This window comes from Pongo abelii, chromosome 6 (genome assembly GCF_028885655.2).
Source record: "Pongo abelii isolate AG06213 chromosome 6, NHGRI_mPonAbe1-v2.0_pri, whole genome shotgun sequence".
NCBI classification, from domain to species: domain Eukaryota; kingdom Metazoa; phylum Chordata; class Mammalia; order Primates; family Hominidae; genus Pongo; species Pongo abelii.
The window spans coordinates 102269828-102285684 of NC_071991.2; the positions used below are offsets into that span (position 1 = coordinate 102269828).

Sequence of the window (15857 nt, forward strand, 5' to 3'; positions counted from 1 at the left end):
CTTGAATTTTCTCGGGGCCTTATGATGCTGGTTCTTGAGAAGTTAGCCACTGATATTCCTTGTCTGCTGTATGATGACAATCTCTTCTGTCATTTGGTGGATGAAGTACTCTTGTTTGAAAGGGAGCTACACAGTGTTCATGGCTATCCTGGCACTTTTGCTAGTTGTATGCATATTCTATCAGAGGAAACCTGTTTTCAGAGATGGTTGACGGTGGAGAGAAAATGTAAGTGCTGATGTGGCCAGAGGGTAGGGAGATATGTCTGTTTCTGTGGATATACATTTTTGATATTTTTCTTCTCCAGTTCTAAATAGGAACTAGAGCCATTTGAAATTTTCTTTGTCAGGGTTTTCTGAGTTTCCTTCAGAGATAATCTTTTCTTTACTTCACATGAAACTTCCATTTTTCCTGGAATTACACTCTACATATTTCTAGAGTGGAATAGTCAAGCCAGTGGGGTGTTTGTTTTATAGATTTTATCATATAATTTATTTTATTTTTATTTATTTATTTTGGGACAGACTCTTGCTCTGTTGTCCAGGCTAAAGTGCAGTAGTTCGATCTCAGTTCATTGCAACCTCCACCCCCTGGGTTCAAGCGATTCTCCTGTCTCAGCCTCCCGAGTAGTTGGGATTACAGGCATGCACTACCATGCCTGGCTAATTTTTCTGTTTTTAGGAGTGACAGGGTTACAACATGTTGGCCAGGCTGGTCGGGAACTCCTGACTTCAAGTAATCCGCCTGCCTTGGCCTCCCAAAGTGTCAGAATATTTTATTTTTTTATTTTTGAGATAGGGTCTCACTTTGTCACCCAGGCTAGAGTGGAGTGGGCCGATCATGGCTTACTGCAGCCTCGACCTCTGGGGCTCAGGTGATCCTCCTGCCTCAGCCACCCCAGTAGCTGGGACTATAGGTGTATGCAAGCCATGCCTGGCTACTTTTTGTATTTTTTGTAGAGATGGGGTTTCCCTGGGGTTTTTCCCACGCTGGTTGTGAACTCCTAGACTCAAGCAATCCACCCACCTTGGTCTCCCGGAGTGCTGGGATTACTGGTGTGAGCCACCGCGCCTGGCCAATAGAATCTTTTTGACTGTAGCTTATCTAGTCAACATAACTATTTTCAGAATTTGGGGGTGGGAGTAAAGTATCCTGTTTAAAGCATTAATTAAGTTAAATTTAGTACAACTAGTGGGAGATTGTAGGTTTGTTTCTTTTTTATAGAAAAGCCATCATTCCTAAAAAATTACAAGTTGAATAATTAGGAACGACTGTAACTACTTAATCGACATAATCGTTTTGTCTGCTTATCAGTTGCTCTTCAAAAAATGGACTCAATGCTTTCCTCAGAAGCTGCCTGGGTATCGCAATATAAGGATATCACTGACGTGGATGAAATGAAAGTTCCAGATTGTGCAGAAACTTTTATGACTTTGCTCTTGGTTATAACTGGTAAGTATAAGTCTTTTAAGATATGACTTTGTTTTAAAAGTACTGTTTTCACATGGTACTTTTTAAAGTAGCTCAGTAGGCTGGGTGCAGTGGCTCATGCCTGTAATCCCAGCACTTTGAGAGGCTGAGACGGGCAGGTTCCTTGAGCCAGGAGTTCGAGAACAGCCTGGGGTACATGGTGAAACCCCCTCTCTTCCAAAAAGTACAGAAATTAGCCAGGTGTGGTGGTGTGTGCCTGTAGTCCCAGCTGCTTGGGAGGCTGAGGTGGGAGGATTGTTTGAGCACGGGAGGTAGAGGTTGCAGTGAGCCGTGATCGCGCCACTGCAGTCCAGCCTTGGTGACAGAGTGAGACTCTGTCAATAAAGTAATCAATAAATAAGTGGCTCAGCAAATTAATATTATATGATGGTTATCTTCAAATTCAGTTTCTATATTGGTAGAAATCTAACACAATATTCTGACTTTTGGGTTTTTAATAATTTAAGGATTTAAACATTGGTATACATGAAGGAAAACTTCCTGAATAATTACACAAAAACAAATAAGAATTTAATTTTATTATCCAAACTGTCTTGCTACTGGGCTTTTTAGGTGTCTTCAGTAAATGGTGATTGGCCTATATTTTAAATATTTTCTTGATCTTGATTTATCAAAGATTGCAGGAGAGAGTAAAATAATGAAGTAATTTTAAGGACTGGAGTAGTAATAGGAACTTTTGTTACAGTACTGGGATTCTCTGGCTGGAGGGTAGCCTAGCATCCTCTGGCCCTGGTTGGTCTTTAGCCAATCACGTTGCCCCCTTGTGGGCCTGCTTGTTGTCCAGGTGCCACTGGACCCTCATTGCCACTATCCCTGGCCCTCTTCGCCTTCGTCGACCACTAGCCTCTCCATTTCTTAGGCTCGTCTGGTAACCTGAAGAAGTATCATTCCAGCCCAGTCAGTAAATAATTCCTTTTTTTTTTTTTTTTTTGAGACGGAGTCTCACTGGGTCACCTAGGCTGGAGTGCAGTGGCACAATCTCGGCTTACTGCAACCTCTGCTGCCCGGGATCAAGCAATTCTTCTGCCTCCGCCTCCCAAGTAGCTGGGATTATAGGCACCTGCTGCCACACCCAGCTAATTTTTGAATTTTTAGTAGAGACGGGGTTTCACCATCTTAGCCAGGCTGGTCTTGAACTCCTGACCTTGTGATCCACCTGCCTCGGCCTCCCAAAGTGCTGGGATTACAGGCGTGAGCCACCGCACCCAGCCATCATTCCATATTTTTAAGAAAAATATGAAAAACACTAAGACAAAAAAATTAAGGAAAATTCATGTGTCTCTTAAAAGCTTTTTATTCAGAAAATTTTCAAACATACACAAAAGTAGGATAATACGATGAACTCTCAGGTACCTATTACCAAAGTTTAAAGCAATTATCACTTTTCTGTTATATTTTACTCCTCAATTTTTTTTTTCTGGAGTATTTTAAAGAAAATTTCAGACATCTCATCATGTCAATTGTAAATTCTTTTTTTTTTTTGAGACAGAATTTCGCTCTTGTCACCCAGGCTGGAGTGCAATAGCGTGATCTCGGCTTACTGCAGCCTCCGCCTCCTGGGTTCAAGCAATTCTCCTACCTCAGCCTCCTGAGTAGCTGGAATTACAGATGGCTGCCACCATGCCTGGCTAATTTTTTTTTGTATTTTTACTAAAAATACAAAAATTTACAGGCAGTTGGCCAGGGGCAGTGGCTCACGCCTATAATCCCAGCACTTTGGGAGGCCGAGGTGGGCAGGTCACAAGGTCAGGAGATCAAGACCATCCTGGCTAACACAGTGAAACCCCATCTGTACTAAAAATACAAAAAAATTAGCCAGGCATGGTGGCGGCTCTGCTAGAGATGGGGTTTCATGTTGCCCAGACGGGTCTCGAACTCCTGACCTCAGGTGATCCACCTGCCTTGGCCTCCCAAAGTGCTGGGATTACAGGTGTGAGCAACCATGCCTGCCTGTAAATTGTTTTTTTTTTTTTTTTTGAGACGGAGTCTCGCTCTGTCGCCCAGGCTGGAGTGCTGTGGCGCAGTCTCGGCTCACTGCAAGCTCCACCTCCTGGGTTCACACCACTCTCCTGCCTCAGCCACTCGAGTAGCTGGAACTACAGGCACCCGCCACCATACCCAGCTAACTTTTTTTTTTTTTTTTTTTTTTGAGATGGAGTCTCACTCTGTCGCCCAGGCTGGAGTGCAGTGGCACAATCTCGGCTCACTGCAAGCTCTGCCTCCCGGGTTCACGCCATTCTCCTGCCTCAGCCTCCTGAGTAGCTGGGAGTACAGGTGCCCGCCACCGTGCCCGGCTAATTTTTTGTATTTTTAGTACAGACGGGGTTTCACTGTGTTAGCCAGGATGGTGTCGATCTCCTGACCTCGTGATCCACCCACCTCGGCCTCCCAAAGTGCTGGGATTACAGGTGTGAGCCACCGTGCCTGGCCAACTGCCTGTAAATTCTTAAATGTGTATCTTTTAATTTATCCAAGTTCTTTCTTTTTTTTTAAAAAAGCCGTTTGTTGAAGAAACTGTCATTTTTTTTTTCCTTTTTTTTTTGTTAGACAGAGTCTCACTCTGTTGCCCAGGCGGGAATGCAGTGCTGCCATGTTGGCTCACTGCAACCTCCACTTCCCGGGTTCAAGCAATTCTCCAGCCTCAGACTCCCGAGTAGCTGGGATTACAGTCACACGCCACTACTGCCTGGCTAATTTTTGTAGTTTTGGTAGAGATGAGGTGTCACCATGTTGGCCAGGCTAGTCTTGAACTCCTGACCTCAGGTGATCCACCTGTCTTGGCCTTACAAAGTGCTGGGTTTATAGGCGTAAGCCACTGCGCCTGGCCAAAACTGTCATTTTTATATATAATTTTTTCATTTGCCTTTTTAAAAACTTGAGGCATAGTTTACATACAGTGTAATGTGCAGATCTTATGTATATTGTTCAATGAGTTTTGGCAAACGTATATACCTTTGAAACTCATATCCTTAAGAGAGCTCAGAAATAAATCCACACTTGACTGGTCAATTGATTTATGACAAAAGCACTGAAGCAGGACAGTAGGGAAAACTTATAACTATATCATAGATGGTACCAAAACCTTCATATGTCTTACTAACTTTTTCCACAGACAGGTATAAAAATCTTCCCACAGCTTCCCGAAAGCTGCAGTTCCTGGAGTTACAGAAGGACTTAGTAGATGATTTCAGGATACGATTAACACAGGTGATGAAAGAAGAGACTAGAGCTTCCCTTGGCTTTCGATACTGTGCAATTCTTAATGCTGTGAACTACATCTCAACAGTACTAGCAGATTGGGCTGACAATGTTGTGAGTTAATATGCTTTTATATTAAGTAATATATTACCAGTTCGGACTATTTTATTAATACTTTTAAAAATGTTGAATCTATTGCAAGCAAAAATAAACATGCTAGACAGAACCATAGTGCCATAATTAGAAGGTGTAATTAAAATACACATTTTTCTCAATCAAATCTCAAGTAGTTAAATAATCCTGATATTTTAATGTATTTAATCATTGGAAAAGCAAGCAAGCCTTTCATGAAATAGTTGTTTATAGAGTGAACCATACTTGGAAGTATTCATGTATGGTAATTGCAATCACAGGAAAAGCTAAGATTAAATAATGATGTCAAAAGCAATCCAGGACTTTAAGGAAAATAAAAGAATAACATTTAATACCTCTTGAATGTCTTCAAAACATGACAGATTATAAAGAGTCATGAAAATAGGAAGAAACATTTAAAGTTTTAATTGTTTCATACTTTAAAAATCTATTTGGCTGGGTGCAGTGGCTCATGCTCTTAATCCCAGCACTTTAGGAGGCTGAGATGAGAGAATTGCTTGAGCCCAGGAGTTGGAGACCAACCTGGGCAACATAGGGAGACTCCATTTCTCCAAAGAATAAAAAATAAAATAAAATTAGCCAGGTGTGGTGGCATATGCCTGTAGTCCGAGCTACTTGGGAGGCTGAGGTGGGAGGATCACTAGAGCCCAGAAATTCATGACCAGCTGTGCAACAGTGAACCCTGTCTCTACAAAAAATAAAAAATAAAAATAAGAAACTAACATTTTGTGTATCATATTTTCAAATATATGCAAGAATAAATAGAATAGGAAAATGAACTTCTGTGGTGTGGCTATCACTCAACTTTTTTTTTTTTTTTTCTGAGACAGAGTTTCACTCTAGCTGCCCAGGCTGGAGTGCAATGGTGAGATCTTGGCTCACTGCAACCTCTGTCTCCTGGGTTCAAGGGATTATCCTGCCTCAGCCTCTTGAGTAGCTGGGATTACAGGCACCTGCCACCATGCCTGGCTAATTTTTTTTTTTTTTTTTTTTTTTTTAGTAGAGATGAGGTTTCACCATGTTGGCCAGGCTGGTCTCAAACTCCTGACCTCAGGTGATCCACCCGCTTCTGCCTCCCAAAGTGCTGGGATTATAGGCGTGAGCCACCATGCCCAGCTCACTCAACTTCTTACACCAATTTTGTTTTATTTAAACCTCTCTTCTGCCCCCCAATACTTGATTATCTTGAAGCAGATCTCAGATATCATATTTCATGGTAATATTTATATAGAGAGATATATATTAGTATTTCTCTCTAAAAGGTAAGAACTCTTTAAAAAAAACAACACTATGATTGTATCTGAAAAAATTAACTGATTTATTGGAAGGTATATTTTAAATAAATCTATAAATAAAAACCTTGGGTCCAGTTAACAAATACCCTAAGACCTTTTCCCTCCAGATTCTACTGACCCTTCCCTTCTCCATGCAGATTCTGACAAGATTTGATCTACCTAATTATTATTAAGTAAACCTACTGACAGATTTGATATGCCTAAGTATAATTATTAAGTAGTAATTTATTTTTACTGTTTTAATTAATTCAAGGAATATCCCGGCTATCAGGACTTTTGGCAACCAGATTTTCCAGCAGATGCTTCCAAACAAAAGTCTAATTAGCCTTTATAACCTCAACATAGACAGATGAATTCTTTTAGATGTTTTAGATATTAACATAATCTCAGAGGACCTTCAGAACTCCCTTCTTGAACAGGGTGCCCTTAGGTTAAGAATCACTGTTCTGAGATCATCTGTGAGAATACAAAATCAACTTAGGTTTATACCAACTTGGGGGTCCCATAAAGTAAATTTCGTGACAGAACGCATAAACAGAGAACCAGGATGACCATGAAATGGTAAAACAGAATAGACATTAAATATTAAAGAAACTAACTGTACTGAATAAATCTGACGACTATCAAAGTTTTCATATGAATTATTAAAAATATAAAATATATAATTGTGTCATAAAATGAAAACAGGAAGGTAAATAAGACAAATACAATTTTAACTAAAGACTTAAATATACTATTAGAATGTGATAGAGTGAGAATTAAAAAATTGTAAAGTTAAATGATTAGATTGATTAACTGAAGATTAGTGGTACATTCCATAGTATAATAGGGAAAAACACAATTTTCAAGTGTGTCCAGATGAGTCACAAAGATGGACAAGGTAAATTAATTTAAAATTTCTGTACATTATCTTAATGCAATAAAACAAGAAATAAAAGCAGAAATGAAATATATTCAAACACGGACATGTAAAAACATTAAATGCCTGGATTAGGAAGGAGGTCTAGAAAGCATTAAATTTTAAATTATGAGTTTAGGAATAAAAATTATAGTATACCAATTAATGCATTATATAGTACATTTTGTTATATGTAGAATGAAAATTTATGGTTACTTCTAAAGCATTGTATAGAAGAAAATGTATTCCTCATAATACCTATTTTAATGTGAAAGAAAAAGCCAAACAAAAACCATTTTTATTTAAATTTTAAATAAGCCAAATAAATAGGGGGCAAAAATAAATATAATAAATATACTAATCATAGATATAAACAAGATAAAAATCTGATAAACACAATCATAGTTTATGCTTATCTGTACTCTGTCTGGGACTTAGTAATTAGTTAAAGTTTTTTTCCTATAAAAATAACTGAAATCCATGTGCATAATGTCATTCTGCTGAGCAAGGAAAATAAAACAATTATTTCATAATACAAGATAGAGGGTAACGATCAATTTGTTTATAAAGTCAGCTAATCAGTCTGGGTGTGGTGGCTCATGCCTGTAATCCCAACACTTTGGGAGGCCGAGGTGGGTGGATCACCTGAGGTCAGGAGTTCGAGACCAGCCTGGCCAACATGGTGAAACCCTGTCTTTACTAAAAATAAAAAAATTAGCCTGGCTTAGTAGCACATGCCTGTAATCCCAGCTACTCAGGAGGCTGAGGCAGAAGAATCGCTTGAACCCGGGAGGCAGAGGTTGCAGTGAGCCGAGAATACGCCATTGCACTCCAGCCTGGGCAGCAAGAGCGAAACTCTGTCTCAAAAAAAAAAATAAAGTCAGCTAATTAGCATACATGCATTCATTTTGTACTTTTATGTGTTGTGTTTCTAATTTAAGTAAGTATTCTCTCAGCACCCCCACAGCTCCACATTCTGCTAAGCGTTTTTAGTAATATGAAACAAATTATTATTCTTGATTCTTGTGCCAGAATTTTTTCTTCAATGAAATTATTTGTAGAACATCATTAACTACTTTACTTGGTGCTATTCTGTTTAAGAAAGATGGCTGGGCACGATGTCTCACACCTGTAATCCCAACACTGGGAAGCCAAGGTGGGCTGATCACTTAAGCCCAGGAGTTCGAGACCAGCCTGGGCAACATGGCGAGACCTCATCTCTACAAAAAATAAAAAAAATTAGCTGAGCATGGTGGTGTACCCCTGTAGTCCTAGCTGCTTGGGAGGCTAAGGTGGGAGGATCACTTGAGCTCAGAAGTTGGAGACTAGCCTGGGCAGCATAGGGAGACCCTGTCTCTATATAAAATTAAAAAAAAAAAATTAACTGGGCATGGCGGGCATGCCTTGTGGTCCCAGCTACTTGGAGGCTGAGGTGGGAAGATTGCTTGAGCCTGGGAGGTTGAGACTGCAGTGAGCCTTCATCACACCACTGCACTCCAGCCTGGGCAACTCCCCCCACCAAAAAAAGAAAGATGAATTAGCCATCATCCCTACCCTTAGAAAACATATAATCCCATGCTGGATTAACTAGGTTCTCTGTCAGCAGAGAAATAAATTTCAGAGTTGATTGTTCAAATTGTGAATGAATTGTGCCCTAGCATGGTTATGATGGTACAAATCTGGCCGGTTGTGGTGGCTCACGCCTGTAATCCCAGCACTTTGGGAGGCAAAAGTGGGTGGATCACCTGACGTCAGGTGTTTGAGTCCAGCCTGGCCAACATGGTGGAATCCCGTCTTTACTAAAAATACAAAAAATTAGCCAGGCGTGGCTGGGCACAGTAGTTCTCGCCTATAATCCCAGCACTTTGGGAGGCCGAGCCGGATGGATCACCTGAGGTCAGGAGTTCGAGACCAGCCTGGCCAAGATGGTGAAACCCCATCTCTACTAAAAATACAAAAATGAGCCAGGCATGGTGGTGGGCGCCTGTAGTCCCAGCTACTCGGGAGGCTGAGACAGGAGAATTGCATGAACCTGGGAGGTGGAGGTTGCTGTGAGCTGAGATTGTGCCATTGCACTCCAGCCTGGGTGACGAGAGCAAAACTCCGTCTCAAAAAACAAACAAACAAACAAAAAAACACTATATAGTGCAAATTCTGTCTTAACCTCAAACATTCTTTAATCATATTCACAGTCCTTCAGCCAGTGAATACTGTGTAAGTAAAAATTATAAAAGCTCTTGTATTACATAATTAGAAAAAGGAAAAAGAATGGACAGAATTAACTTTCCATTTATTTCAGGTTCTCTACTGATAACTGTCTGCCGGTTGCCAGATTGTGCCAAGCCTGAAATAAGCAGCCATTCAGAATTAGGAATTTTTAATTGTAGGTGACAGATATCAGATTCAAACTGGCCTAAGTTGGGGTGTGGGGTGAGATATGGGAGGTGAGGAATTTAACTTTCTAAAAGGATTAGGCATGGCTGTTCTAAAGTTGTCCATTTCTGGTTTTGTTCTGAGGCAGGCTCTGGACGTGTGGCCACAGGTGGTTCCAGGCTCACATGGTCCTTCTGCAATCTGAAAAGAAGGATGCTGCTTCTCTGATAGTTTCAGCAGAAATACCAAGGTGCCTCTCATATGTCCATCTCTGAACAATCACTAGTGCAGCCAGGGCATGGTATTACCAAGTTATGTGTGCATCCCTGGCACCAAAGGATAGGTCTGACACCACCTAAGTTGTCTCAGATTGGGGAAGTGGTTCCCCAAAGGAAAATTGGGGTACTGTTAAAAGGGGAAAAGTTGCCATGTAAAAGTAGTTGATGCCCATGACACATTGCCATGGAAAAAGATATGGGGCGGCGGCACGGGAGGAGAGAGGGAGATGGGGAGAGACAAAGAGAGATGATTTAGGTTCATGTTGGATAGTCTGAATTTTAATAGTAAATGTATAAAAAAATTAACCACCAGATTTTATGGTTTGTTTGTTATCCATGAAATCTTTGGGAGAATTCTAAATGGCTTTTGGTTTTTAAAATTTTAGTTTCATTTCAAGAACTTTAAAAGAAAAGCAACTGAAAATTCTTAAGAAAACATTTCAAGGGTAGCCAAATGTTTTTTATTTTGGTTTTTTTTGAGACAAGAGTCTCACTTTGTCACCCAGGCTGGATTGCAGTGGTGTGATCTTGGCTTACTCCAACTTCTGCCTCCCAGGTTCAAGTGATTCTCCTGCCTCAGCTTACTGAGTAGCTGGGATTACAGGTGTGCGCCACCATGCCCGACTAACTTTTGTATTTTTAGTAGAGATGGGGTTTCACCATGTTGGTCAGGCTGATCTGGAACCTCAGACCTCAAGTGATCCACCGCCCTGGGCTCCCAAAGTGCTGGGTTTACAGGCGTGAGCCACTGTGCCAGGTCATCAAGGGAAGCCAAATGTTTGATGACCTTAATATGGCTTATGATGTGTTCATGGCCTAATGCTATTCAGAGTTTTAGAGAAAAAAAATAACCTTGGCAAGGTGATTTATTTAGTCCTCTGTAAATTGTATTTTGGAAAAATAAAATTTCAGACGTTTATAATCTTATGCTTACATGCTTATTGATAGTGTCATTTAAAAATTATTTTTAATTTTATTTAAAACAAGGCCAGGCATGGTGGCTCACACCTGTAATCTCAGCACTTTGGGAAGCCAAAGCGAGAGGATTACCTGAGGTCAGGAGTTCAAGATCAGCCTGGCCAACATGGTGATACCCCATCTCTACTAAAAATACAAAAATTAGCCAGGTATGGTGGTGCTCGCCTATAGTCCCAGCTACTCGGGAGGCTGACACAGGAGAATCGCTTGAACCAGGAAGGGGAGATGGCAGTGAGCTGAGATTGCTCCGTTTCACTCCAGCCTGAGGGACAGAGTGAGACTCCGTCTCAAAAAATAAAAAATAAAAAAAACAAGTAGATAGTATCATTTTTTTGTTGTCATTTTTTGTGACGGGGTTTCGCTCTTGTCGCCCAGGCTAGAGTGCAGTGGCACAATCTTGGCTCACTGCAACCTCTGCCTCCTGGGTTCAAGCAATTCTTCTGCCTCAGCCTCCTGAGTAGCTGGGATTATAGGCGCCTGCCACCATGCCCAGGTAGTTTTTGTATTTTTAGTAGAGATGGTGTTTCCCTATGTTGGCCAGGCTGGTCTCGAACTCCTGACCTCAGGTGATCCACCTGCGTCAGCCTCCCAAAGTGCTGAGGTTACAGGCATGAGCCACCACGCCTGGCCGATAGTGTCATTTTTTTTTAAGTTCATGATTACCGTACACAGAAGTTGAAAGAGAAAAATATTTTTCACTATATGTAATCCACGTGATATAAAATTCAAAAGCCACAAAACTGTATATATTGAAAAATATATATAGTGAAAATAAATCTTACTTCTAATCTTCCCTAAAGCCAATCACTTTGATCAATTTCTTGTGTGTACTACTAAAGCTATTTATATAAATAACTGGTGTGTGTATGTCAACGTGTGGTAACATACTATGCAAACTCTTCTGCTTTTTCCAGTTAACAATATATCTTGAGATTGTTCCATTTCAGAATAGTTTAACATTGACTAGTGGGAATGTAACATGGTACAGTTGCTGTGGAAAACAGTATGGCAGTTCCTCAAACTGTTTTTTTGTTTTCTGAGATGAGATCTCGTTCTTTCGCCCAGGCTGCAGTGCAGTGGCACAATCTCAGCTCACTGCAACCTCTGCCTCCTGGGCTCCAGCAGTCTTCCCATGTCAGCCTCCTGAGTATCTGGGACTACAGGTCTGTGGCCACTACACTCAGCTAATTTTTAATTTTTTTCTAGAGATAAGGTCTCACTATAAAATGATTCTCTGGCCTCAGCCTTTTAAAGTGCTGGCACTATAGGCATGAGCTACCATGCCCAGCCTTTCAGACTGTTAAAACATAGACTTACCATAAGATCCAGCAATTCCACTCTTCAGTACATACCAAGAGAAATGAAACATATGTCCACATAAAAACTTGTACTGCCAGGCTTGGTGACTCACGCCTGTAATCCCAGCACTTTGGGAGGCTGAGGCGGGCGGATCATGAGGTCAGGAGTTTGAGACCAGTCTGACCAACATGGTGAAACACCATCTCTACGAAAATTACAAAAAAAAAAAAATTAGCCGGGTGTGCTGGCACACGCCTGTAATCCCAGGTACTCAGGAGGCTGAGGCAGGCGAATCACTTGAACCCGGGAGGTGGAGATTGCAGTCAGCCAAGATCACCCCACTGCACTCCAGCCTGGGTGACAGAGCGAGATTCCGTCTCAAAACAAAAAACAAAAAGACAAACAAAAAAAAAACTTGTACAAAAATGTTCACAGCAGCATTTATTCATAATAGACAAAAAGTAGAAACTACCCAAATGTTCATTAGCTGATGAATGGATAAATAAAATGTGGTCTATCCATATAATGGAATATTATCTGGCAATGTAAAAAAATGAAGTGCTGATACATGTTACAATATGGATAGACCTTGAAAATGTACTGAAAGACAGTCACAACCAACCATACATTGTATGATTTCATTTATATGAAATGTCCAGAATAGGCAAATCCATTGAGACAGAAAGTCGAGTAGTGGTTGCCTACGAGTTGAGGGAGTGGGGAGATGGTATTGGAGGATAACGGCTAAGAGTGAGGGCTTTTCTTGGAGAGTGATGAAAATGTTCTAAAATTGTGATGGATATACAACTGAATATATAAAAAAAATCATTGAATTATACACTATTATTAGTTTTGAGATGGAGTCTCACTCTGTCGCTCAGGCTGGAGTGCAGAGGCATGATCTCAGCTCACTGCAACTTCCACCTTCCAGGTTCAAGCTAGGATTACAGGCACATTCCACCACGCCCGGCTTATTTTTGTCTTTTTAGTAGAGATGGGGTTTCACCATGTTGGCCAGGATGGTTTCAAATTCCTGACCTCAGGTGATCCACCCACCTCAGCCTCCAAAAGATTACAGGCGTAAGCCACCGCGCCCGGCCGAATTATACACTTTAAATGGGTGAATTGTATGATAACATGAATTCTATTTCAAACTGTTAAAAAAAAAAAAGTATGTTAATGTGTTAACATGTTTTTGCTTTCAGTTCTTTCTACAACTTCAACAGGCTGCACTGGAGGTGTTTGCGGAGAATAATACTCTGAGTAAATTGCAGCTGGGACAGCTAGCCTCTATGGAGAGCTCTGTCTTTGATGACATGATTAACCTCTTAGAGCGTTTAAAGCATGATATGTTGACCCGTCAAGTAGATCACGTTTTTAGAGAAGTTAAAGATGCTGCAAAATTGTATAAAAAAGAAAGGTATGTCCTCTATGTAAGTCAGCTCTTAACACCAGTTTGGTAAAAGTTAAAGATGGTATATGTGGTCAGATTTCCAAGGTGTCTAGATAGAACCTGGTTTGGCCTTATGTACTTTAAACTTTATTGTTGATGGAAATATTTCTGAAGTATGTTCTCTTGGACATTTTTTTTTTTTTTTGAGACAGTCCTACTCGTCACCCAGGCTGGAGTGCAGTTGCACGATCTTGGCTCATTGCAACCTCTGCCTTAGAGGTTCAAGTTATCTTCCCACCTCAGCCTCCCAAGTAGCCAGGACTACAGGCATGCACCACCACACCTGGCTAATTTTTGTATTTTTAGTAGAGACGTGGTTTCACATTTTGGGCAGGCTGATCTCCAACTCCTGACCTCAGGCGATCCACTTGCCTTGGCCTCCCAAAGTGCTAGGATTACAAGTGTGAGCCACCACACCTGGCTGACATTCTTAATCAGAATAAACTGATAATAATTTAGTTGTTTGTAAATGTAGCAATAGGATAGTGTGTGATCTGGGGTTGAATAGCCTAACCTGTCTCCCATTTTGCAAAGTAAAGTGCACCTGTGGTACTCTGCATACTTTTGTTATAGTTTATCCCACTACCATTCACTGTGAACACCTGTGTTACTTTCATCCTTAATAGCAAGCAGTATCTTTTTGTCCTAGCATAGTCCCTGCCACACAGTGCGCTTAAAATTCATTTATTAGTCCTGTTTTTACTGAAAATTAGAGCATAATATTAGCTGATGCCTTAATTAAAATGCTAAAATCAGGCTGGGTGCAGTGGCTCACACCTGTAATCCCAGCACTTTGGGAGGCCAAGGCGGGCAGATCACTTGAGGGCAGGAATTCGAAACTAGCCTGGCCAACATGGTGAAACCCTGTCTCTACTAAAAATACAAAGATTAGCTGGGCGTGGTGGTGGGCACCTGTAATCCCAGCTACGTGGGAGGCTGACACGAGAATTGCTTGAACCCTGTGGCTCTAGCCTGGCCAACAGAGTGAGACTCTGTCTCAAAAAAAAAAAAAAAAAAAAAAAAAAAATGACATAAATAAAATGCAAAAATTAAGTGACATTTTAAATTGTAATTGCTTTGTCAGTAATTCACATATTAAAATTTGGGGATATTTTGGATATATCCCCATATTAAAGAGTATTTGAGAGTGAAAATATAAATACAGGTACATTTATTTTCTGATAGAGCTTTTAATGTTAGGCTGTATATTTTTTCTTATTCAAAATGCCCTAGGACAGAACACTTCCTCAAATTTAAAATGATTTAAAAACTTGAAAAATACAAACTGATGAAAATTTTTTGGTAAAAATGTGTTTTTTCCAGATGGTTGTCCTTGCCATCTCAGTCAGAGCAGGCAGTGATGTCCCTGTCTAGTTCGGCTTGCCCGTTGCTGCTGACCTTACGAGACCATTTACTTCAGTTGGAGCAGCAGCTTTGTTTCTCCTTATTTAAAATTTTCTGGCAAATGCTTGTAGAGAAGCTGGATGTATACATCTACCAAGAAGTAAGTAAGAATAGACTGTTTTTGGGCTGTGATAATAAAGACGACTGTTATATGAATTATTCTTTGTTTCAGATAATTCTTGCTAATCACTTCAATGAAGGAGGAGCAGCCCAGCTGCAGTTTGATATGACTCGGAATCTTTTCCCTTTGTTTTCTCACTATTGCAAGAGACCAGAAAATTATTTTAAACAGTAAGCTCAACATTTAACAATTAATATTAATGTATCAAATTGTTACAGGAGGCTAACTCCTTTTAACTTTAGGGTTCTGGAGATGTTTGGGTGGGATAAGATCAGTTGAAATTTTAAAACATTGTCTACCTACTGTATGCTTACACAGCACAATGGGGAAACCAAAATGATAGATGTGACCCATGACCTCAACAAGTGTCAGAACTAGATATAAATTATATGTTGGGTTTTGTTTTCTAGTATTTGGTTTAATGCTTCTAGTTGCTTAGTTACTGGAGGAATAAATAGAAAATGAAAACAAGTACAGTTGTGCCCTATTCACTAAATATAAGAAATTACATGGCCGGGCATGGTGGCTCACGCCTGTAATCCCAACACTTTGGGAGGCTGAGGTGGGCAGATCACAAGGTCAGGAGATCGAGACCATCCTGGCTAACATGGTGATACCCTGTCTCTACTAAAAATACAAAAAAAAAAAATTAGCCAGGCATGGTGGCGGGCACCTGTAGTCCCACCTACTCGGGAGGCTGAGGCAGGAGAATGATGTGAACCTGGGAGGCGGAGCTTGCAGTGAGCAGAGACTCTGTCTCAAAAAAAAAAAAAAAAAAAAAATTACAAATATGTTTAATACCTAATAGGCCAGGCCTGAAAGAAATTTGTTTCCTTAAACATTTGACATTAATTTTGGTTCTAAATATAATTATAGTTTCAGAATTTGTTGATCTAAAATTTATAGGCCAGGCATAGT

The 15857-nt window shown here is 40.4% G+C and overlaps 1 protein-coding gene across 7 annotated transcripts in view; it reads left to right on the forward strand.

The window, feature by feature from the left end:
- The window catches only part of RINT1 (RAD50 interactor 1), a 35189-nt gene that overhangs the window by 18064 nt on the left and 1268 nt on the right, over positions 1–15857 (forward strand). For all 7 annotated transcript variants that reach the window (XM_024249862.3, XM_054560611.2, XM_054560613.2 and 4 more), the window contains 6 exons: positions 1–226; positions 1313–1450; positions 4602–4801; positions 13167–13381; positions 14738–14918; positions 14991–15109. In XM_024249862.3, coding sequence (XP_024105630.2) covers positions 1–226; positions 1313–1450; positions 4602–4801; positions 13167–13381; positions 14738–14918; positions 14991–15109 — 1079 coding nt within the window. The remainder of the gene's footprint in view (positions 227–1312; positions 1451–4601; positions 4802–13166; positions 13382–14737; positions 14919–14990; positions 15110–15857) is intronic.